The sequence below is a fragment of the Eleutherodactylus coqui genome, chromosome 1 (genome assembly GCF_035609145.1).
Source record: "Eleutherodactylus coqui strain aEleCoq1 chromosome 1, aEleCoq1.hap1, whole genome shotgun sequence".
Lineage (NCBI taxonomy): Eukaryota > Metazoa > Chordata > Amphibia > Anura > Eleutherodactylidae > Eleutherodactylus > Eleutherodactylus coqui.
In genome coordinates this window covers 352,386,097-352,410,473 of record NC_089837.1, presented here as the reverse complement: position 1 = coordinate 352,410,473, position 24,377 = coordinate 352,386,097, and the positions used below count along the sequence as shown (strand labels likewise).

The 24,377-nt window shown below is 46.9% G+C and overlaps 1 protein-coding gene across 2 annotated transcripts in view; it reads left to right on the top strand.

The window, feature by feature from the left end:
• Positions 1–2,547: 2,547 nt before the first annotated feature.
• The window catches only part of ZZEF1 (zinc finger ZZ-type and EF-hand domain containing 1), a 145,556-nt gene continuing 123,726 nt past the window's right edge, over positions 2,548–24,377 (top strand). For both annotated transcript variants that reach the window (XM_066576965.1, XM_066576956.1), the window contains exons 1-6: positions 2,548–2,999; positions 12,449–12,593; positions 16,046–16,237; positions 18,692–18,863; positions 20,249–20,448; positions 22,286–22,496. In XM_066576965.1, the coding sequence (XP_066433062.1) occupies positions 2,619–2,999; positions 12,449–12,593; positions 16,046–16,237; positions 18,692–18,863; positions 20,249–20,448; positions 22,286–22,496 (1,301 nt within the window). In that variant the 5' untranslated portion in view covers positions 2,548–2,618. The remainder of the gene's footprint in view (positions 3,000–12,448; positions 12,594–16,045; positions 16,238–18,691; positions 18,864–20,248; positions 20,449–22,285; positions 22,497–24,377) is intronic.

The window sequence follows — 24,377 nt, the reverse complement described above, 5'->3', positions numbered from 1 at the left end:
GTGGGACGGAGGTGCGGCCACCCTATGTACACGGGACGGAGGTGCGGCCACCCTATGTACACGGGATGGAGGTGCGGCCACCCTATGTACACGGGACGGAGGTGCGGCCACCCTATGTACACGGGACGGAGGTGCGGCCACCCTATGTACACGGGACGGAGGTGCGGCCACCCTATCTTTACGGGACGGAGGTGCGGCCACCCTATGTACGTGGAAATGACATGCGGCCACCCTATGTACACGGGGCTGAGCTGCGGCCACCCTATGTACACGGGGCTGAGCTGCGGCCACCCTATGTACACGGGGCTGAGCTGCGGCCACCCTATGTACACGGGGCTGAAGTGCGGCCACCCTATGTACACGGGGCTGACGTGCAGCCACCCTATGTACACGGGGCTGACGTGCGGCCACCCTATGTACACGGGGCTGAGCTGCGACCACCCTATGTACACGGGGCTGAGCTGCGACCACCCTATGTACACAGGGCTGAGCTGCGACCACCCTATGTACATGGGACTGAAGTGCGGCCACCCTATGTACACGGGACTGAAGTGCGGCCACCCTATGTACACGGGACTGAAGTGCAGCCACCCTATGTACACGGGACGGAGGTGCGGCCACCCTATGTACTCGGGACGGAGGTGCGGCCACCCTATGTACACGGGACGGAGGTGCGACCACCCTATGTTCACGGGGATGACGTTCGGCCACCCTATGTACACGGGGCTGAGCTGCGACCACCCTATGTACACGGGACTGAAGTGCAGCCACCGTATGTACACGGGGCTGAACTGTGGCCACCGTATGTACACGGGGCTGAACTGTGGCCACCGTATGTACACGGGGCTGAGCTGTGGCCACCCTATGTACACGGGGCTGAGCTACGACCACCCTATGTACACGGGGCTGAGCTGCGACCACCCTATGTACACGGGACTGAAGTGCGGCCACCCTATGTACACGGGGCTGACGTGCAGCCACCCTATGTACACGGGGCTGACGTGCGGCCACCCTATGTACACGGGGCTGAGCTGCGATGACCCTATGTACACGGGATTGAAGTGCGGCCACAGTATGTACACGGGACTGAGGTATGGCCACCCTATGTACATGGGCCTGAGGTGAGGCCACCCTATGTACATAGGACTGAGGTGCGGCCACCCTATGTACACGGGGCTGAGCTGCGACCACCCCATGTACACGTGGCTGAGCTACGACCACCCTATGTACACGGGGCTGAGCTGCGACCACCCTATGTACACGGGACGGAGGTGCAGCCACACTATGTACGTGGGACGGAGGTGCGGCCACCCTATGTACACGGGACGGAGGTGCGGCCACCCTATGTACACGGGAAGGAGGTGCGGCCACCCTATGTACACGGGACGGAGGTGCGGCCACCCTATGTACACGGGACGGAGGTGCGGCCACCCTATGTACACGGGACGGAGGTGCGGCCACCCTATGTACACGGGACGGAGGTGCGGCCACCCTATGTACACGGGACGGAGGTGCGGCCACCCTATGTACACGGGACGGAGGTGCGGCCACCCTATCTTTACGGGATGGAGGTGCGGCCACCCTATGTACGTGGAAATGACATGCGGCCACCCTATGTACACGGGGCTGAGCTGCGGCCACCCTATGTACAGGGGGCTGAGCTGCGGCCACCCTATGTACACGGGGCTGAGCTGCGGCCACCCTATGTACACGGGGCTGAGCTGCGGCCACCCTATGTACACGGGGCTGAGCTGCGGCCACCCTATGTACACGGGGCTGAGCTGCGGCCACCCTATGTACACGGGGCTGAGCTGCGGCCACCCTATGTACACGGGGCTGAGCTGCGGCCACCCTATGTACACGGGGCTGAGCTGCGGCCACCCTATGTACACGGGGCTGAGCTGCGGCCACCCTATGTACACGGGGCTGAGCTGCGGCCACCCTATGTACACGGGGCTGAGCTGCGGCCACCCTATGTACACGGGGCTGAGCTGCGGCCACCCTATGTACACGGGGCTGAGGTGCGACCACCCTATGTACACGGGGCTGAGCTGCGGCCACCCTATGTACACGGGGCTGAGCTGCGGCCACCCTATGTACACGGGGCTGAGCTGCGGCCACCCTATGTACATGGGAATGAGCTGCGGCCACCCTATGTACACGGGGCTGAGGTGCGACCACCCTATGTACATGGGAATGACATGCGGCCACCCTATGTACACGGGGCTGAGCTGCGGCCACCCTATGTACACGGGGCTGAGCTGCGGCCACCCTATGTACATGGGAATGACATGCGGCCACCCTATGTACACGGGGCTGAGGTGCGACCACCCTATGTACACGGGAATGACATGCGGCCACCCTATGTACACGGGGCTGAGCTGCGGCCACTTCTGCTGCGGTCTCCTGCAGTCCGCCGGTGTGCAGGGAGTGGCAGTCCCCCGTGTGCCGGATGAGGAAGCTCCTGCAGTAAGCACGCTCGGCGGCTGCTGACAGGTGTCAGGCCTGAGCCGTCAGTGTGGGGCGGGTTCCGGGGCGGGACCAGGCCGACAGCACGGGGGTGGCTCGGGCCTCGCAGGCCCTGCGGACACTCAGAGCTGCTCGGCGCCGCTATCGTCATGGGGAATGTGGTGAGCGCCGGGAGCGGAGACGAAGATGAGCCCGGGATGGAGCAAGAGGAGTCCGGGACCGCAGCCGGGGACAGGACGACGGGAGCATCGGCCAGCCAGCAGAGTCCTGCTCAGCCGGGGATCGCCGGGCCGGCTTCCCCGCCGCCGCTGCCGCCCTCCCCCGGTGTGTTGCTGGAGCAGGCCCGGCTGCGGGAGGCGGCGGCCCGGCTGCGGGAGGTGGGGGCTCCGGAGTCGGTGGTGTCCCGGCACCAAAGCGCCCTGCTCCGCTGGCTGGAGGAGAGACTGAGCCGCGGGGAGGAGGCGCTGAGCCGGGAGCAGTTCATCCAGATGCTGGAGAGCAGAGCCAGCGGCCGGGAGGAGTGCGAGGAGGTGAGGCTGCCGGCCGCGGGGGGCACCGGGCTGCAGGTAGACCACGGCTTGTGCCACCTGCTGCGGGGAGACTGGCACCGCACTGGGGGAGAGATCACATCCCCGTGCTCATGACTCACGACATGTATGTCATTGCCTGGCAGCTGCCCTCCAGCCTGTGCTGGCATGACTGTGCCAACCTCCGCATGTCACCCCAAGAAGTTGTTTACTCCTGGTGTTTACGGTAAACAGATGCAAACGCCGCGCAGAGAGACGCGCTTTCCGTGTGGAGACATACAGTGAAGTGTACGCTGCGATCTGCTTTTCCCAATGGTAGAGTTAGGGTGTTGGCGTGGCGGGTTTTGGCGAATGCCAATAGTTGTCGCTGCCTTACCAAATACGTTTCTTCCCCTGCTGAAAAAAGTGACAATTTCCCAATGCCGCTCCGTATCGCAGATTCTGCCCAGGGACTTGGCCTATTCACAAGGGTTAAATCCGCGTGCCGAACCGCCGCAGAAACAGTCAGATAGGGATTCAGTCTTAGGGGCGGAAACTGCGCGGAATAATCCTCTTTAGACTCTGCTGTGTAGACGTACGCTGAGCGCCTTCACGCAGTAAACGCCTCCGAATATTCGCTAGTGGAACCGCTGTGGAAATTCCTAGGCGCATGGATGTGGAAATTTTAGAAATTTCCTTCACGCGGTGTGGAAGTTTTCTGCAACGAATCCGCAGCATTTAAAAAGAAAAATGCTGCAGATTTTCAATTCGCAGCGTGTCCGTTTATGTATGGAATGGCGCTGTGGAAGCCAAACCTTGAAATGCAAAGGTTAAATCCTGCAGCTGGGCCGCAATTTTAGGGCAATGCAGACGTCCTGCTGCGAGTATCGCGTGTGAGATGGCGGGCGCCGTACGGGGTTCACTAGATCCTCCAGCAATGGTAGGTGTTACGTGTAGGACGTCCCAAAAATAGGGTTGTCTCACACGGTAATTGTGTATTACGGGCGCAATTTTTGCACTCAAAATACACTACCAATGTCACATCGGCGGCCATGTTGCCGCTCACACGATTTGTGTATATTGCGTGCACAAGAGAAATTGCAGCATGCTCTATCTTGGCCTGTATTACACATGCGGTACATGGTGCGGCCCGTACCCAGTGTCATTGCGAATTGGCTGTGTGCCGCTTGCGTATATCTCTCTACACGCTGCCAGATACGCTCATGTGAGTCCGGCCTTGTCGTATGACTGTCAATGAGCGGCAGTCTAAATGTCAGGCTGGGTTCACATGGGACAGATTTGCCACTGAAGTTCCGTGCGGAATTTCTGTGCGGCAAATCCGGCGGCTCCTAAGCCCCAGGATTAGCCAGCCATGTGGACGAGATTTAGCAAAAATCTCATCCACACGGGGCGGACAATCTGTTGTGGCAAAGCCGGGCGTAACCGGCGATGCGGTGCGGATTTGGCAGCCGCAGCATGTCCATTTTTTTTTTTTCCGCTGCGGCCTCACTCCTCTCTATGGTGAAAGAAAGCCGCAGCAGAATGCCAGCGGCCGATTCACTCCAAAACCTGCGGCAAAATGCTGCGGGCTCTGAATCTGCGGCTCTCCCGCGGAAATCTCATGGCTTTTCGGTGTGGCCAAGGCCTGGGAACCCAGCCTTAGGTTGCTCTCACAAGGTGATGGTAAACGCAGCATTTTTACTCGGGCAGAGTCGCTGTGTGCGGTGTTCAGTGCGAACATTCGCCTGCGTTGCTGTTCTTTTGGCGCAGTAACAAAGCAGGCAAAGCAAGTAGATGATGTCACCACTTTCACTTTCTTGGTGCGTTCAAACAACGCGTTACAGCGCTGTACACATTCTACCGTGTTTTTGACCGCATTGAAAACTCTCCCCAATGATTTCAATGAGGGACACATTGCGTTTACGAACGCTTAAACATCGAAACAGAACAGACAGCCCACGAAAATGGCGGCATTAGAACAATCGACTGAGAAGCCCCCTTGAAAACAACAGAGGTGTTTTACAGCTTTTAGCGCGAGGCTTGAAATGCCACTGTAAAAAATGTTGCGACGGCCTTAACGTAAACGAGCCTAATCACAGGCGAGTCACAGCGGTGCGTAGCGGACATTCATGTCAATTAAAATGTAACACTTTTGGATATTTTTGCGACGACGGTGTTGCAGTCTCGTTAGTGATGCCATTGGCAATCGGTGGATGTGATACCGCGAGGCAGCGCCTGGAGCTAGACGTTGTCGATACCGTCTCCCGCACACGAAGTTTTAATTGTGCTGCTAAAAGTTGTGCGCAATCTTCAACCCCATATATAATTTTTTATTTTTTCTGGCATTTACACAAATTATAATTATCACTCATTCGTTAGTACGAACAAATTTTGAGCGATGATCTCTGCGTGTAATTGGTAAATTTTCTCACTTTCAGCGTTCTGGCTGCTGCCCTGTAATAGGACTTCCTTAGAGCTGCAGGATGTTCTGCGCTACTTCCCGGATTTTACATGGAGGCCTCCGTATTTACGGACATAGTATGTGTCGCCTCTGCTCTGTAGGATAAGTACAGGTGGCTGTGCGATGTGCGTGAGCCTATAAGTGGTTTCCATTAGTTGGAAGGGTACCTTTACACGGAGCGACTATCACATAGTCGCTCAGAAAAGTCGACGCGTACGAAGACAGTCGTCTGTTTGCTTTTACACAGAGCCATGTTTGGTTGTTAGTTGCTCGCCGATATACTTCATAGGGATTCCCTATGCTAATTTATTTGCAAGTTGTTCAATTACAAATGACGCATTTTGCAACATTTTTACACACCCCATCATTGCTGTAGGTGATGTCGTGCATCAAAAACCTGCTGAACGCATGAAAATAGAACGTGCAGCGTTCTTTTTAGGGTGATTTAGTTTTTTTTTTAAGGGCTTCTACCCACTAGCGTTTTTTTTAACACTGCGATATCGCTGCGGTTTTTTAAAGGGGACTTTCTAATGTTAAAATCGCATCGCACAAAAATCGCAAGTTTGTGCTTTTGCGATTTTTGTGCGAGGCGATTTTAACATTAGAAAGTCCTATTGAAAAAAACGCAGCGATATCGCAGCGTTTAAAAAAAACGCTAGTGGGTAGAAGCCCTAAGTGAGCTGAAAAGAAATGACTAGCGACGAATGAGCAAATTATTGCCGATCACTGCTGGTTGCTGTATTTACACAGAACACTATTGTTCGGATGTTAGTTATTCCGTGTAACGCCGCCATTGTCGCGGTCCTGCCTGCTGACTAGTAAGATGTGTGCTCTCTACTGGTGTTTGCCTTGAGGCCTTTAGCAACTGAAAGACGTGAAGGATAGAAACAAACCGTAAGTTATGCTGCTCGGTTACAGTGCTGTACGGAGAGACTTCATTTACAATGGTCAGCAGCTGGGAGAGGATAGAACGGTAGTGGAAGACTGCGGGGATTGGGGGGGTGTCACATCTGTGACGGAAGCTCCAGCCGGAGGTTCCATCACGGTTGCAGCTGACAATACCGGAAGCTAATTTTTCTTCCACCCAAAACCCGGGAACATGGGTGGAAAGTGGACAGACACTATAATAGTCAATGGGTCCATCCGACGCTTTTTGGTTCTTTCTAGAGATAGAACCGTTCAGCCACTGGGATTCCCCTTTCCTGCTCTCCGAAAGGAGCAGGATAGCAGAATCCCCAACACAGGCATGAAACCACGCTTATGGAGTTGAGTAGAATTTCACCAGTTACCACAAGTAGTGTGAAAAATAAGATGGGATGTGCGGCTCACAGGGCAGGGTCATCTGATAACGGTGCTGTAATGAGCTACCTGTATGATCATCACATGACTGCAGGTGTCTATCCTATGGGGAGTAAACAATGAAGGTTCCCATTCAATGACATAATAAAAATCATGAGTTGATACAGAAAGTTTCTTCCCCAATTGTATAACTTTTTCTATTAGGCCCAATGCCCATGGACAGATTTTTGCTGTGGAATTCGCATCCAGACACTCGCCATGAATTCCGCAGCAATGTCCATCCATAGACCTGCTATGTTAAAAGATTGTCCCCTGCCCACGGGTGGAAATCAACTGCCATTTTTTCCACTCGTGGGTGAGAATCGCAGCATGCTCTATTTGCTGCAGAAAATTGCACGGATGGCTTCCATTGCAGTCACTGGAAGCCATCCGTCTTGCAGCAAGTCGCTGCGGATCCACGTCATGCCCTGCACCGTGCAGGCTTGCCTGGCGAGATCATTGTGGCGGATCCAAACAGGTGAGTATGGGTCTCTGGGGGTCACTGCCAGGGCACCAGGTCTGATTCTGCTGCGATATTTCGCAGTCTGAATCCGACCCGGCCGTGGGCACGAGGCCTTATACTAGAAATGAATTCTGTTTGTGAACTCTCATAACCTGTTCTGTAACATTATTTAAACAAACCCACTTAAGGCCGAATGCGCATGGGCGGCAATTCCGTTGCGAGATTCTGCAAGGAATTTCCGCTGTTGCACGCTGCCATAGGATTGCATTGGTTTATGCAATCCTATGCAGACAGCGCGATTGTGATCGCGGAAAACTCGCGTAATAACAAAATCGCGGCATGTCCTATTTCAGAGAATCTCAGTCGGGATCCGATCCAGCTGTCAGCATTAGGCCTAAGGCCTGCTGCACACGACGGTCGGATCCAGCATGCGGGATCCGACCCTGTGCCCGGCTGGTGACCCCCGCTTACCTGTCTGGATTCTTCTTTATCTGTACTGCGGAAGCATCGGCTGGTGCGCACGCCCAGTACAGATAATGCGCGATGACGTGAATCCCGACGCCTTTCTGCAATGATGATTGCGGAAGGGCCGTGGGACGGATGGCTTCCATTCACTTCAATGGTTAGGGGCTTACAGGAGAGGTGGTACTAAGGTGTGTGTGCGCGTGCGTGCGTGTGATTTTTTTTTTTTTATATATTTATAATTTTTTTTTCTTTTTCTCTGACTGACCTTCCCGTTCCCCTGCTGCACATGACATCATGAGGATGTTAGGTTTCAGTTCTCAAAATTCCCTGGAAGCAACCAATCGGGGCTGAGCTTTCATTTCTGAAACTGCATTGGTAAAATGCAAGATGCACTGTGATTGGTTGGTATGGGCAACAGTGGCAGTTTCTTTTAGGGTGTATCCATACAGGCGAGCACGATATCAGTCTAAGAAACTCATACCGATATCGCACTCTTAAGCGTTCAATTCTGAGTGTGAGCGCAATGCAGTTTTACCTTAAAAAGACAAACAAAAAAACGCGTCACATCTTTATACTTAAACGCATGTGAAAAATTCGCAACTGCTTCCGATAGTTTTAATGGTAAAAATCACATTGCGTCGCACTCGCATGCAAATTGCAGGCCGTACTAGTGCGTACGATTTATTTTAACGTCTGTGGATTAATTTAAAAAAAAACCTGCAGTGGACACACATCAGCATCCGTGTTCACTGTGTTTTTTTTGTGCACCCTGTTGGGTTGTGACAAAAATGACATCACTTGGGCCTTTTTTTTTGTCCATGTTTCCCTAAGGAGCCTTTGTTTTATCACATATCAACACACAAACTTATGATTTTTTGCGCAATGCAGTTTCAACATTCGAAACTCCTATTGTGTAAGAAAATCGCGGACAGCGGCGATGTACGATGTTTTTCCAAAACAAGGGATCAATCGCGCTCAGACAATGCATGAGCACATATGCAATTTTTTTTTTAATGCGATTTTCTTGCGGTGATATTCCATGTGAAACTAGCCTTATGGAAAACTTAGCAATAGCTTCTCTGCAAAATTCACATATTATTACATGTGGATTGTGCTGCAGATTTCTCTTCGTTTTGGGCTCTAACACCCCTGAGATTACCCCGTATTACGTGTGCGCTGTATGCTTGTGTGATACGCTGTAACTCACAGGCAATCTAATGCATTTCTGCTTCGTGTTTCAATTCCTTACCATCTAAAACCTTCATTTGTCAGAAGCAGCAGCTGCCCATATACTTCATCCTGCTGTTAGCGGACCAGTCTATACAATGCTCTGTGAGCTAAAAGCTTGTGCTCCTGCTGGGATGCATTATGGGTAACGAATATTTTCCTTGCGGTAAAAACGGAAATGTCTGAATTGACTTTCTTGGAGAGATTTGTGCAGCAGCTGTATTGCGCTCACAGAGCATTGCTGGGACTGGATACCGGTATATCCGCCTCTCAGCTGAGACGAGGGCTAGGTAGGGATGGGTTTTCAGCCTGTCGGCAATATCTACAAGTTGGAGATATATTGTATCACATAGTGTATTAGAACTTTATTTGCATAAAACTAGAAGACTGCTAATCAAGACGGGAATGATCTCTTTTTGTATCTTAAGGAATTGTGCCATTCCCTTATATATTGCATTATCCCTTGTGGTAAGCAGGTTCTGGTTAATCCGATATCCGAATACAGACGGGATTCTCTTCATTTGTGTTCTGTACTTTGGACTTTTGTAGCGGGCTGGTGGCCAATGAGAAAGCCCAGCCCTTCCCTCCATAAACTAAGTGCATATCTCATAAACGTCATCCGTAAAATAATCTCTACTGGCATCTGGGGTGCCGTTTGTTTTTCATGTCTGGAAAAAAACCCCCGAATGTACCCAATTCTTTTTTTTGTTCTTGCATCTCTTAAGGAAAACGGACCGCACATAGACTGTATACAGATGGCATTTTAGTGCTGCGCATTTTTTTTTCTCCTTTGCCTTTAAGGCCGGTCTCACACGGGCGATGAAATCATGGTATTTTTCTCGTAATGCGACAGTGCTACAAATCGTGTGTACGTAACGCCCATCATTTCCTATGGGTTCCTCCACATTAGCGATGTCTTATAGCCTGCAACATTGCAAAAGAAAAAAATCGCAGGTTGCTAAATATTACCACGATTTGCGATGTTTCGTAGCCCATGTTTCCCTATGGAGTCTTCCTTTCTGTTGCATCGCGATGCGACTTTTACAGTAGAAAATCCTGCTGTAAAAGCTCTAAAATAAGCCCCAACTGCATAAAACAAATACATCACCTAACAGCCGCTGTTCACTCCGCCGCATCTTCTCTGCAGGTCCCTAGCACTTGTTTGTAGTTTTCTCTCAGCTGGCTATGATTGGCTGTGCCATGGCGCTTGAGAACCAATCAGAGCCAGCGCTTGATAAACCAATCACAGCCATCCATTGATTGGTTCATCGAGTGCTGGCTCCGATTGGCTGAGCCGCGGCTCAGCCAATCACTGCTAACGCTATTGGTTTGACAGTCGCGGATTCCACAATTCAAACTTGGTCGTGTGCAGACAGCCTGACACTGATCCTCTGTTAATCCTCCTAGAAATCTGTGAAAGAACTGACAACCAGGTATTACTAGTTGGGGGCGTGTTCACGCAGTCTACCATTGTCCAATCAGTGCTGCAGGGAGACTCCTTTCTTGGAGGGGTAACAGAGGAACACACAACAGAGTTGTAAGAAAGGAAGCTCCAGCATATTTACTTTATGGGCAATGCAAATACAGTATTGACTACGCAGGTATGAAGAGAGCTATAATATACAAGCCGGAATTCACTGCTTGTGTCAACACTGCAAGCGTCCTCAAGGTATAAAGCAGAAACTGTCCTTGTGTTGTGCTAATCGCTCAGTGCTGAAATATGTCATGTTCCCGTAAGAGGAGGAACTGAGCTTATGAGAACGGTTACATCTTTGGAGAAGTGATAGCGGTGCAGCGCTCTTCCATGAAGACCAAGGTCTACACCGGTCCGTCCTGGGAACTCCTCAGGCTGCCGCTCTACAGAGACCTTTGCCACCATAGAACTTTACAGTCCTGATATGTTTCCGTAGGAGTGAGCTGTGATAAGATGGACATGACCCTGCCTTGTACTTTACACTTTGTGCCGGCTCAGGGAACCCTACTCTTTATATTAGTGTGTACCTGCAGGTGAACCTTGTTTGCACCTGGCAAGATGCCATTCGTATCTAGGTGGGTTGGAGCTGCTTGCTTCATATCTAGGCGGATTGTATTTGCTTGTTTTATGGCTGTAGTAATGGCTGCACTCCAAATCCTCTGTCTCTAACTTCATGGCTGTGGGGTAGAACAGGCTGGGTATACACTAAATAATGACCAATAACACTGATATTGTTAGCTCTAGGTGGGTGTGATCATCGTACATCTCAAGAGTAAGGTTCTCACACGGCCGGATTTGAATTGCGGAGTCTGTGATCGTATAATCCGCTGTAGTACACTGTTCAATCAAATGCATGGGATGACACAATTCCGCTTATATTAGCGGGTCGGAATTGTGTAATCCGCTCATGGAAAATAGAACGCAGGATGTTCTATTTTACCACATAGCCGATTGTGCTCTATGATCGCTGGTGTACCTGCAGCTCATACGCAGTTAACACTGTGTATGGGCTACGAGTACCCGCGTCATCACTAAGCGATGGTGCGGGAAATACACAAACTAGACTGTATACGACTGCCTGCGTGAGTACGCGGTCATACGCAGTACATTAGGGGTTTGTACACAGAGTCCCCGACCGGGCTCGCAGATGGAATCCGCTGTAGGGCTCCGCGCGCAGAATTCGACCCGCTCATGTGAGCCCCGCCATAAGGGGTGTTCTGAGCATTTAACTTCTTGCAGTATTGATAACCTATCCACAAGGATAATTCATCAATAGTTGATCGGCAGGGGTCTGCTGCTCAGGACCCCAGCAATCAGCTGATCTCAGCCCCTGCATGCACTGCAGTGGGCCAAATGTTGATAGCTCTGTCTGCATTGGGGTTGGAGCTAGAAGTGCAATAGGGGGTCTAGCTCCTATTGATTTCAATGGGAGCAAAGCCTTCAATTACACTTCCTGCTGCGCCCCCCTACTTCAGCCGCCCCCCACTTACCCCCCAAAAAATAAATAAATAAAGCCTTAATATGCCTGCTTTGAGGGGAAAATTAAGTTAATTTTGATTCTTAGAATGTTATAATAAAAGAAAAAAAAAAACCCTAAAAAATGGCATGGTCTTTAAAACATTAAAATAGGCCAGTCACTAAGGGGTTAAGATGTTTTTAATGTTAAAGAAACCTTTTAACCAGGTCTGCTGTGTGAACCTCCAGGTATGTACGGTACATTGCGCTCTCTCTATACATAAAGGTGAAGATTCTGTTGTGCGCCAATCTTGGTGCGTTTGCTATCAGACGTGACTGCTGTATATAATATTGAACGTGCCTGTAGTGAATATTACTAGAATCCATATTGTACTTATTTAGTGAGTGTTTCTTTATATCCCCCTAGAGAGGCCATGAGGTCTGGTGTGTGGTCAGAGGTTATTCATGGCCACGGTAATATACAGTAATGCAGTGCAGTAAACATTCCTCCCCATGATTAACACTCATTTTTCTTATTCTGTTGCCGAGAACACTTTCCACATGGGATTAATCATGGGCATCTCTTTCAGGCTTTTGCGCAGTTTGACGCGGAAGGAGATGAGGTGGTAGACTTGGAGAGCATGCTAGAAGCCATCAAGGCCTCCAGTGGTGCTAATCTTCAAGGGGAGTTGAGTCATGTTATCCGACAGCTGCAAGCTTGCTCTCTCACACCAGGTAATATTGCTACATTATATTTTTATACTTTGCTGCAAGTTCTGAAACATTAAGCTATGGGCACCTTTTGGGGAACAATTTATTTTTTTCGCTTAAATGCATGTATCGTGGGCTGACGATCCTTTTTGCAGTAGGCTGTAATTAAGAATTTTGCATTGCTTGTCTTCTGCAGCTTCTACATATCACTGCTCACAGAAACTGCAGTCTTAAGGCTATTTAAACTCCTCAACCTCGCCCACACAGCTCTGCATGGTGCCGCGCCACCATACATCAGCCCCCTCCTGTCAGTACACCACCCAGCCCGCTCACTTAGATCCACTAACACAGTCAGACTTCTGTAATACGAACCTCACATGCTCGCCTCCAGGACTTCACCAGAGCAGCACCCATCCTCTGGAACGCTCTACTCCAAGGCATCCGGACAATTCCTGATGCACGAAATTTCAGTTGTGCCTTAAAAACGCACCTCTTCAGGGAAGCGTGGCAAATCCCCTGACCTAGTCCCCCGCCCTTCCCTATGGCTCCCCACACCTTCCACCCTGCCTATCACATACGACCTCTACCCCTGCACCTCCCTACCGTCCCACCCCGTTTGCTTCCTAAAAACTGATTTCCACATGAAATCCCCTACTGCCTGTGTTCCCCATGCCGCGCTCCTCCCCACCCCCTTGCACCTCCTGTACCACCCCAACCCATTTGTTTCAACTGATTGTATTTCACATGTAATTGTATTGTTTTGCATTTCTCCCATGCCTAAGAGCGCAGCGGAATAAGTTGGCGCTATACAAATAAAGATGATGATTATTATTTATTACATTCTCCTCCATGCTAGAGATTCAATTTTTCTGATACACTATGGGAGCAGGAAAATGAAATCTCCTGGATGAACGGAACCAAACTCTGATGAGGGAACCCCATTGACTATAATGGGGTCTGTACGGTTCCTGCACCCGTCCGGCATTTTTATTGGACAAAAAAGTTCTGCATGCAAAATTTGTTTTGTCCAGCATTTCATACCGGATCTGCGCTGGAGGCTCTTAGCGGAGCCTTAGACGCAGATGTGAACAGAGCTTAAAGGGCTGTTTACACGGGACGATTATTGCTCAAAATTGTTCAAATTCCAGCACTACCGCCTGAATTTGAGCGATAGTCAGCCTGTGTAATGCATGCAGGTAATGAACTAGAATTCAATTTCTGTATGCAGATGCTTGATGACGCACCCTTCAGTGTAAACAGGTCACTTCTGAACGACTGTCTGCTCACGGTGAATGGACGTGGGGTGGAAGAACGTTACCTGGTCCGGTTAGCCTCCTTGCTGGCAGCGCTTTTAGGGCGATGCCAGCGATACTCACTCCTGTGTAACAGTACAGGAGCGAGCATCACTGGGACGAGGTGTTGGGCATTGCTTGTCCGACAGCTCATCCCGTTTAAACGGGGCATTAGTCTCAATACATCTGTCAATGAGGCTGGACTGAAGGTGTTAACCCTTTGCAATCCAATTTTAGATTCAGGGTTTCCTAGGATGTTATCTCTTTCTGCCATTATACGATGGCGCCATCTGCTGGCTAGAGCCAGGACTGTTGAATGGGACATGCTGGAGAGGCCCCCGACAACTGAGCGGCCAGTAATATACAGTAAGAATACCCTGCTGGACATCTTCCGACATCGGAGCTGTACAGCCTTCGATCAGAATGTCTTCAGACGTCTGACAGTGGATTGGAAAGGGTTAATCTCTTCTCTTCTGGACTTTTATATCAGCTAATTTTTGACCACAAGAAAGAAACTTTTGGCCCATTTAAACTGAAAATTATCACTCAAAATTCGTTCAAACGAACAGAAAAAAACGCTTACTGCTACTATTCATCTGCGGTTGTTTATTGCTGACTTCCAGTCAGCAAAAAAAAGCTATCGCGGAATTGCCAGCTTCGCGTTGCGAGTAAATGTTCCCTACCACATAGAAGGTGAAGCGCTGAGGTAGAATCCAGAAATAAGTCTTTCAGTCTAAACGCTCTGCACGAAAGCTAATGATCTTCTCGGTGATGTCAGCGCTCGTGCAGTCGTTTAAACGTTTGTTGGCCCGTGTAAAAGGGACCATTTGTTGTGGCCCTATACTAGCTGATAAGAACATGCAGAAGAATGCAGGGGGAAAGTAAGCCATCATTCCAGCCTCGCTGACAGATCTCCTATTCAGACTTAGGCCGGGCCCCCCGATCCCTATAACTCCATTCACCATGTACTGTGTGTGCATAATGTGCAATTAAATCCCGCTCATGTGAGCCCAGCCCAAGACTGCGCTGTCCTATATACACTGCCATGTAGAAGCTGCAGAAGACAAACTGTGCACAAGTTTTAATTAAACCCCAATGCGCAAATGAGTATCAGCCCAAAATACATGCATTTAAATGAAAATAAGTGTCCCCAAACGTGTCCATAGCCTTTACATGGAATGTGTCCTCAGAAAATGATGTATTATAAATCACATTTTCTTTGTTAAATCTATTTTTAATAACTTTTTTAAAATTTTAGGGAACAATGTATATTTAAAAAAAATCCTAAAATCCTACATTGTTCACACTGACCACAGAGCCCAATAATACTCTGATACTTCCTGATATATAGAGAGAACTTTTTTCTTACGAACATCATAGGCAGGACTACACTAAAAGGTAAACGCCTATATATAGATAACACAGGATCCGCCATTGATAATGGCTGATCAGCTGTGACTTATTTACTCCCCCTCCCTGCACAACGACTCCTGCACAGGTCACAGAACAGGCCTAAAACAGTCTCCCACACAGGTCAATGGGTCAGCTTCTTGTGAAGCTGCTGTAAAGCATCTCTCTACATCCTGTGAAATGTATAGATGATAGAATAAAAAAATCTACAATCAGAAAATAAAAACAGATTAGAAAATATGGGATTTGTATCTCTATCTGGTTTTAATTAGTAAACAAAATGTAAGTGATATAGTCCATTTAATGCATATATGTGGAATTTTCATATCTCTTATCAATTGTGCAAAAGGCAGCATGACTTTAAATGCTCACTGACTTTTCAAGCAGCTTGTGTTTATGAGGTAGCCAATGTGATGAGTAGCAAAAATGCAACTTATTTTATTCACGTAAAATGACTTTTTTGTGTTGAAAAATCATTCTAAAGTATTGGTTACTCCATCCTTATTTACTGTCCACTGCCTGTTGTCAAGTGATGGCCGTCTCTAGTAACACATAAGACGGAGAACAGGAAGTGGCTCTGCGTGTGTTTCTCGCTTTCTTTCGCACGCAGTCTTTTGAAAACCACCAACTCGCTGTAGCGACTGCTTGGATGCTAGTTGTCTATTGTAAAGCCATCCTTAGCCACTGAGTCAACACCGAAGGCAATGGCTTTAGTACACGTTGTAAGACGAGGTAGTGCTCATTCTGGGTCTCCTATATTTCCATATTTTTCAGGTTTCATTGACATTTTCTCCAAATCAAAAGATCGTCTCAGTTTACATTCTTCAAAGACTCTGCAGTTTTTGCATCGAAACCGTATTTCCAGTACTGTGATCCCTTATCCTATGCTAGAGTGCTGTAATAATATATGTACCATGAGGTCCTCTGTTCTCAAGGAGTACCTTGAAAGGCTTCTTAAAGAGAAAGGTGAGTTCTGTGTTTCATCATATTGCTTGTTCTCTGTTTGTATCGTATTACAGAAACTAACTCATGCGTTGCCCATGTAGAGGGACATAAAGTTTTGTATTTAGTTCATTATAGATTATTTAACTAAAATCAATGTAATAAAGTTTTATTAAATGCATTTTGTTTAAATTGTCTTATTTTTTTACACTGATACAGAACAGAGAACATCAAAAAATGTCCTATAAGCAAATTCTATAAGAATTTGTAATTACATTTTTTACATAAATGTACAGTTTAACCCCTTCCTGCTCCAGGACGTACAGTTACATTCTGCAGCGTGGGGGTATGTATGAAGGGAGATTGCGGGGTGACCTCTCTTCATACAGCACGGGCGCCAGCTGTTTATTACAGCTGACACCCAGCGGCAACAGCTCTGCTCAGCCACGTGGCTGATTGGAGCTACTAGCTATTTAAATGCCGCTGTGAATTCTAACAGTGGCATTTAACTCCCCTCGCAGGGAGTCGCGCAGGTGTCTGAAAGACCCTACGGCTGTCTTGGCACAATGCCTTTCAAACCATCGCCGTGGTGTGGCTTGATAGGCTGCCTGCCCGATCACAGTATGATGTGATGCTATGGCATTACATCATACTGCTGGAGCGATCAAAGCATCGCAAGTTGTTGTCCCCTCTGGGGACTTAAAAAAAAGAAGTAAAAATAAGAACAATAAAGTTGTTGTTGTGTTTTTGTGTTTTTTTTAATAAACAATTAGTAATAAAAGTTCACCCCCCTTTGTCATATTTACAATAAAAGAATCTAAATTATAAAACAGAAATACAAATTTGGTATCGCCGCGTCCGTAAATGTCCAATCTATCAGAGTCCGACTAACGCATTATTTACCCCGCACGATGAACTTAGAAAAAGAAAATGACAGTAATACGCTTATTTTGGTCACCCTGTCTCCAAGGAAAAATGCTATCAAAAGTCGTATATATTTCAAAATAGTACCAACGCAATCTACAGGACGTCCTGCAAAAAATGACCCCTCGCACAACTATGTCTGTAAAAATGTATTGTGCTCAGAAGATGGCGGCGGAAAATTAATTTAAAAATGTCTTTTAAAAAAAATACAAGTAGTACAAAAAACTATAAGTTTGTTATTGTAGTATCATACTGACCCATAGAATAACGTTATCAGGTCATTTTTGTTGCAGTTTGTGCGCCGTAGAAACAAGACGTACCGAAAGATGGCGGAAGTTGGTTTTTTTGGGGCGGGGGGTGGGTTCACTTTACTCACATTTTTTACTCCATAGAATTTTTAAAAAGGCATTTTTTTTTTAAATTTTTTTTTTAGTGCATTATATGGTACATTAAATAGTACCTTCTAAAAATGCACCTTGTCCCGTAAAAAAAACAAAACAAGCCCTTATACAGCTACGTCGATGGATAAGTAAAGGAGTTACGATTTTTTTAAAAGGGGGAGGAAAAAAAGGAAATTGGGGGGGGTCATTAAGGGGTTAACATTGGAGTTCACCCCTGTGGCAAAGAGTCAGATTGCCTGTGGCCGGGTGTCCCTGCGTTCTCATGATCCATACACTCACTTGTGTTAGATGTTGCTGACCAAGGTTTGGGCGGTTTTCTTGACCACTCGGACTAGACTTGGAGTTTGAGAATTGTATGATAAAGGAGTCTCACTAGGTTGCTGTCTTGGCCATATCCTCCAGTGGTTGTAGACTGATCTGACTTTTTCATTTATAGGAGCTTACATCTACAGTAACAACCATTGGATGATGTGATCTAGTTGTTCCACTGGACTAGCACTGAGAGCACAAGGAGTTCAGATGTTAAAGAGAACCCGTCATTACCTTTGAGTACCATAAACTGTTATACGATTCAAAGGTAAGAGAATGGGAAGTCCAGAGAGCTGTGTTTTATACTCGCCAGGCGCCCTGTTCCAGTTCTGTGTCCCTGTGAAGTTAGTACGTACCAACAGCTTGACTTTCTATGCACGCATCTCCCATTCATCTCTTTAGGAGGTGCGCATGCAGAAAAGAGTCGAGATGCTGCCGCTTGCCAACCTAACAGGGACACAGAACTGGGACGGGAGACCCAGTGGGTATAAAAAGCAGCTCTTTGGACTCCCCTCGTTCCATCACCTTTGAGCCCCTTAAGGTATTTGTATGGACCTCAAAGGTGATGACAGGTTCCTTTTTAAGGGTAGAGATCTTCCAGGAAGAGCTGGAGCTTGATAAAAGTTAAAGTGCAGCCCATCTTGCAATAATTGTAACACAGAATATCCTAGCAACGTCTTGAATGCTTTTCTAGATGGTCATATTTAGTTTTGCAACACCAGACGGCACTGGCCTGGAAGTAGGTGCCCAGCCGGTGGAGTTGCCCATTCTGACTGACTGCGCACATCAGATTTAGTTTACTTCTCCTATAGTAATATCTGTGCAATATGTACTTGTTTTACAGAATTGTCTTCTGTTCTGAGCGGCAATGATGAGTCTCTGAAATATAAAACCATAACCAAGTGTTACAGCAGCATAGAAACCTCATCTAACTCCTCCGATATAGACAAGATGACTAATGGGGAGACAACCTCGTACTGGCAGTCGGACGGCAGTGCCCGCTCTCACTGGATACGGTATGCGAAGCTTATTATGTGGACCTTGAAACTAATAATATTTAAAATGTAACTTTTATTACTAATGGTTAAAATAAAGAAGAACAAACACATACATACGGTATGCCCTGCTTGTCTTGTCGTTTTTTTTTAGGTTTGTTGGATTTAAATCTGTTATTTGTATTAATATAGCGTTACCTGTCCAAGAAAATAACAGGAATCTTACACAACCTATAAAATAAAAGCAAGCTGATAAATAAGGAAACCAAGGCAGGTTTCTGCTGAGTAAACAGAATAAAAAAAAATTGTCATAGACTTTTTTTTTTGTGTTAAAGGGAACCTGTTAAATGTGTGAACTTGCAGTTCTGTCTGTGGAGCAGCATGCTATAGAGCAGGGAGAGCTGAGCAGATACTGTGTTGGTGACAGTATTGGGCCCCTCACCAATCCTGTGCTGCTAGGTGAGGAAATGTGTGAGCATTAGGTATAAAAAAAGACTATCTCAGTATAGAAACAATGAAATTGCCAGGACTAGGGCCATTGGTTATAGTGAGGTCCATCCTCAACGCCAATGGGTGTAGAAACATTCCAAACAATGTGGCATTTACCCACCCTATGACATTTTTTGGTACCGGTCTGTGCCTCTACCAACATGACCGAGCACCATGTCCTACAACACGTAGTGTTAGGGCTTTGAGGAGTAGAACATCTGGATCTCAATCCCTTTGAGCTTCTTTGGGACGAACTAGACTTCCATATCCATGCATATCTATCATCCCCTGGATCACTATCTGATGAAATGAAAGCAAATCCCCTCCACACATCTATTAGAATTTGGTGGAAAGTATGCCTAGGAGGGTCACCGCACTTATTGAGTCCAAAGGTGGCCCAACACCAGATTGAAAAATGTAATGTTATTCCTTTTAATTGCTTCTCATTCTGAGCTTACAGGTCCAGTGGGCGGTCCTATCAGTGATTGACAAATGTGTGGGACAGAAATAGCTGTCAATCACTGATGGGAACGCCCACTGGACCTGTAAGCTCAGAGACAAATTTAAATGGCTAAAATCCAAGTTGTATAGAGACTCTCTTCCCACAAAGGGGGGACGCTGAGCATTATTGTAACGAAAAGTATATTGACTGTTTTATGATTGTTTTATGATGTTTGGTCCCAGTTTTATATGCCTGGAATATCACTGAAAGATACTTTTCCAAAAGGTTTGTCTTGTACATGACAAGACAACAAGCACCATTCTAAAATTCAGACCTAAAAACCGGTTTACCAGTGTTTTCTGTATTGCATGTGTAACTTTTTTTTATTCAGTTTTTTTTCTATTGGTCTATTTATGCAATTACCTCAGAATTTGCAACTATTATTCTTTTCTGCTATTGTTTTAATGTCCCGCAGGTTGCGAATGAAGCCTGATGTTGTACTGAGGCACCTGTCAGTCGCTGTGAGCGCTGCAGACCAGAGCTATATGCCCCAACAGATTGGTGTGGCAGTAGGACGGAACCCAAGCAATCTGCAGGAGGTTCGAGAGGTCCACATTCCCAGCCTTCTTACAGGCTATGTGACATTGCTGGAAAATGCTAACATAAGTCAGATGTGTGAGTCAGTCCAGTAAATCAACTGCTTGGTTTTTTCATGTCTTTATTTGCTATTTCCAGAGATTTGAAGGATTACGTCAGGCTGTAAAACAGAAGTACAAGGAGGAGGACTTGCTTAGCGAACCCAGTAGCGCTAAAATGCCTGACTATCGTAACTGTCTAACAGCGTCTTCCTTACTGTCTTAGAGACTGGGGGCTGGATATTTCCATAGCACATACAGAGATTATATAGAGGTGCTACACATGAGGATGCTGGAGCACTGTCTAAATTTCATTTTTTTTTTGATTAACAGGTACTCTGCTTTATATGTCTAAGGCTCTATTCACACTTCTTTCTTGCTTCCGTCAAAGTATTCCCCAATACATACCGGTGTTGGAAGCCTTTTGATGTTTGCTACTATGTAGACATACTGGGGCATATGTTGGCCATTGTCTTCCATAAGTTTTGACCTCTTTACTATTTTTGAGTAAACTTTTGAAAAGTTCAGTTTTGGCTGATTTCGTCGAAATTTGGCAAAAAGTTTGGCTCTGTTAGTTTGAACTGGAACTTCACAGCTACAACTGGTGTATAACTCTTTTGAAGAGCCATGAAAGTCCTCCTCACCCTGTTGCCTTACAGTGCTGGGGTCCTCGTTTCAAATCTGCCCAATGATTTCTACATGGAGTTTCTATGTTCTTCCTGTGTTTTGTCTTTCTTCCCCTTTTCATCCACCACCTCCTAAGGAAGGAGGAGTAGGAAGGCAAAAGAAGCGCGGCGGCTCAGTGGTTAGCACTGTTGCCTTGCAGCACTGGGGTCCTGGAGTCAAATCTGACTGAGCAGACATTGTCCTTGCTCCGATTTGAACCTAGGACTGCAGTGCTGCAAGTCAGCAGTTCTAACCATTGAGTAGAGGAATGGTAATAGGAGTCGGAGATTTAGTGGGTTCAGCCGAGACAAACCGCCCGAGGTTTGGGTTTGTGCTGAACCGAAGTTCAACCTGAAACGGGGTCAACAATACTTTTGATGGTCTCCATCAGTATGGGAAAGTACAGTAGACTCCGGTGTAGTGTAAAGTATGCTGATGCATACTGGCTCAGTGTCTATGAAAATATCACTGTCGGATTACACTGTGCAAGCGACCTTATCGATACGTTCGGGGTATATGTTGGCAGCATTTGTTCACAAAATGAAGTATGAAGAAAAGACTATAATACTGTAGCTGCCTGAGTTTTGTTACCCGTTAATGTAATGCATACTGCTGAATTAAATACTGTTAAACCGTTAACAGTAGAACTCCTACCTGCTCTTTCACAATAGCCTGTCTTCACGTGGTAATATGAAAAGCCGGATTCTTGAGGAAGCAATGATTTGTACACTTCCTTGATATAACCAGTGTACTTTGATTGCTTGCGGCGAGATCACTTTTATAACCCTTTTTGCCATATGATTAACCCTTTCCAATCCAATTTTGGATTCAGGGTTTCCTAAAAGGCTTTCTCTTTTTTCTGTTATACAATGGTGCCATCTGCTGGCTAAAGTGTGTGGGTGTGCGTGCGTGCGTGCGCGCGGCTCCAACAGCGGAGTGGCTGGCAATAGATGGTAAGAATACCCTGTCGGACGTCTTCTGCCGTTGGAGCTGTACAAGCTTCAATCAGAATGTAGGAAGACGTCACACAGTGGATTGGAAAGGGTTAAAGTTTAAACCTTTTGCTTTCTTTTTTTTCTGTTTCCCCGTATAGTTTTCCTTTCCTCCCGTTTGTGTATTTTTGTTGCAAGCATTTATCATGCGTTTCCACATGTACATGTAGAAGGGGCACATAATGGCATGGTCTAAATGTTGCCTTCCCTGTTGTACAGATGTACAGATAAATATTAAGCGATGTCTGAGCGATGGCTGTGATACAAGGATTCATGGACTCCGAGCAGTGGGGTACCAAAAGATAAAGAAGTCTGCAGTCTCCATCTCCGATGCTTCAGCAGTTTGGTATCTTTCCCTGCTGACGTCACTTGTAACAACGTCCATGGAGACGAACCCGGCTCTTGCACAAGCTGTCCAGCTGCACACACAGTATGTACCATTACCTTTCTTTTGCTTTTAGGTTGAATTTAGTTGTCGTCAATCACTGCAGTTGCATATTCTGTGATCAGGTGGCCTCAGCAATATCGCACACATCACCTTATGATGCATGATAAACAGGGATTTATTATACATGGGCAACGCCTGTTCATGTGCCTTGTTAGGCCGGCCTCACACGAACGGGTCAGATATCCGCAGCAGAAGACCTGCGGAAGAGAATTGTGTATGGTCGCATGCGTGTGCGGTTTTCCCAGCGGGTGTACAGCTATGACAGCGCATAGTCTGTATGGAAGAAGGATCGCAAGCAGGGAATGACATCAGAAAGCAACCCGACCCCCTGAAAACACCCTTCTATCACTCAGACAAGATTCTCTTGTGCCGTCGTGGTGAGATGTTCTGAGAGCTTTCAGGACGGGATACTGATTTATACTACTTATTTTAGAAGTAGTATAAACCTCTTAAAAAACACAACCACTTCTTCCTGTGGAGGAAGAGCCCGGAAGAACAAGCGGTGGTTTCAGACAGCAGTCTGGATGGGGGTGGTTGTTCCAGTCCTGCATTGTCTGCCCACAAATTCCTGCTTTCTTTTATACCATTTGTATCTGGTTTCCTAGCAACGTGTGTACAAATCTGCGTCCATACGCTGTGTTATTTGCGTCTGCACTGCAGGTTGAACGCATCTATAGAGATCAATGGAGCTCATACGCATGAAATCCGCGGTAAAATAGAACCTGCTGTGATTTTTCTTCCGCTCGTGGAATCTGCAATTCCTAACCACAAGTGTCAGTAAAACAGTGAAAAGCAATGCACCCGCGTATTACAGTGTATCATATGTGCGGACGGCGATTGCAGAATCTGCAATTCAAATCAGTTTGTGTGAGACCAGCCTTAGGTGGCTGGAGACGTAGTTCTATAAGCAATAGCGGAGAGCTGCTAAGGAGCAGTGGCTTCTGCTCTGGCAGGCTGGTGTGTTGTGATTATTTATTTATTTATTTATTTATTTATATATATATATATATATATATATATATATTTTTTTTTTTTATATGTACCATTTGAGAAGTGGGCCTGCTTTTGTGATTAGCGAAGCATGCCTGCCTCCGGATAGGTGGGTAACGCCCGCTCCCCAACGATTATGAGTAGGGTCCTGAAATCCTCTGGAGGAGTAGATTGGAGTAGTAGTTCCGCATGTACATGGCCACTCAAATCAGAGTCTACAGGATTGACTCTATTCAGTCTGCCACAGGGACGTACATGCACTCAAACGGACGCCTTATTGGTCGCTTAGTAATGAAAGCCTATGGTTAGGTCCAGGTTTTCATCTCAATGCGGTTTTCAATGATCAAAACCGAAACCTGTGATGGAATGCCATGATCCCAGGGTCTGCTTACATTGCGTTCTGGCTCTAAGGCTACATTTATGTTTATACCAAGTTTCTATGACTTGTATGACGCACATACTTATGATACATCGTGGTCTGCTGTGTTCTCTTTTAGCTCCCCCCTCCCCCCCCCAACATTGTCTTTTTTTTCTTTACTAGATGGCTAGAATAGCGTAACACCCTATACTATACTGACCATGGAAGCAAAGGAAAGCTGGTAGGAAATAACTATTGCAGGTGCAAACAGAACCTTTACTTTTGTCCCATAGATTAGTTTGCCTAGCAGGTTTATAATCTAAAATCCATCTGCTGAGCGCTGCTGGCACCTGTATGTATTTGCATCGTGGGGATACTGTGTGTATTTTCATGTTATGCAAATCAAATATGCGTACTATATATCCAGGCCTTAATTTTAATGGCAGATGAGTGATTTAAGTTGAAGACTGCAATAGAGACACTAACCCATTAATGACCAATCCTAAAAGCCCAAA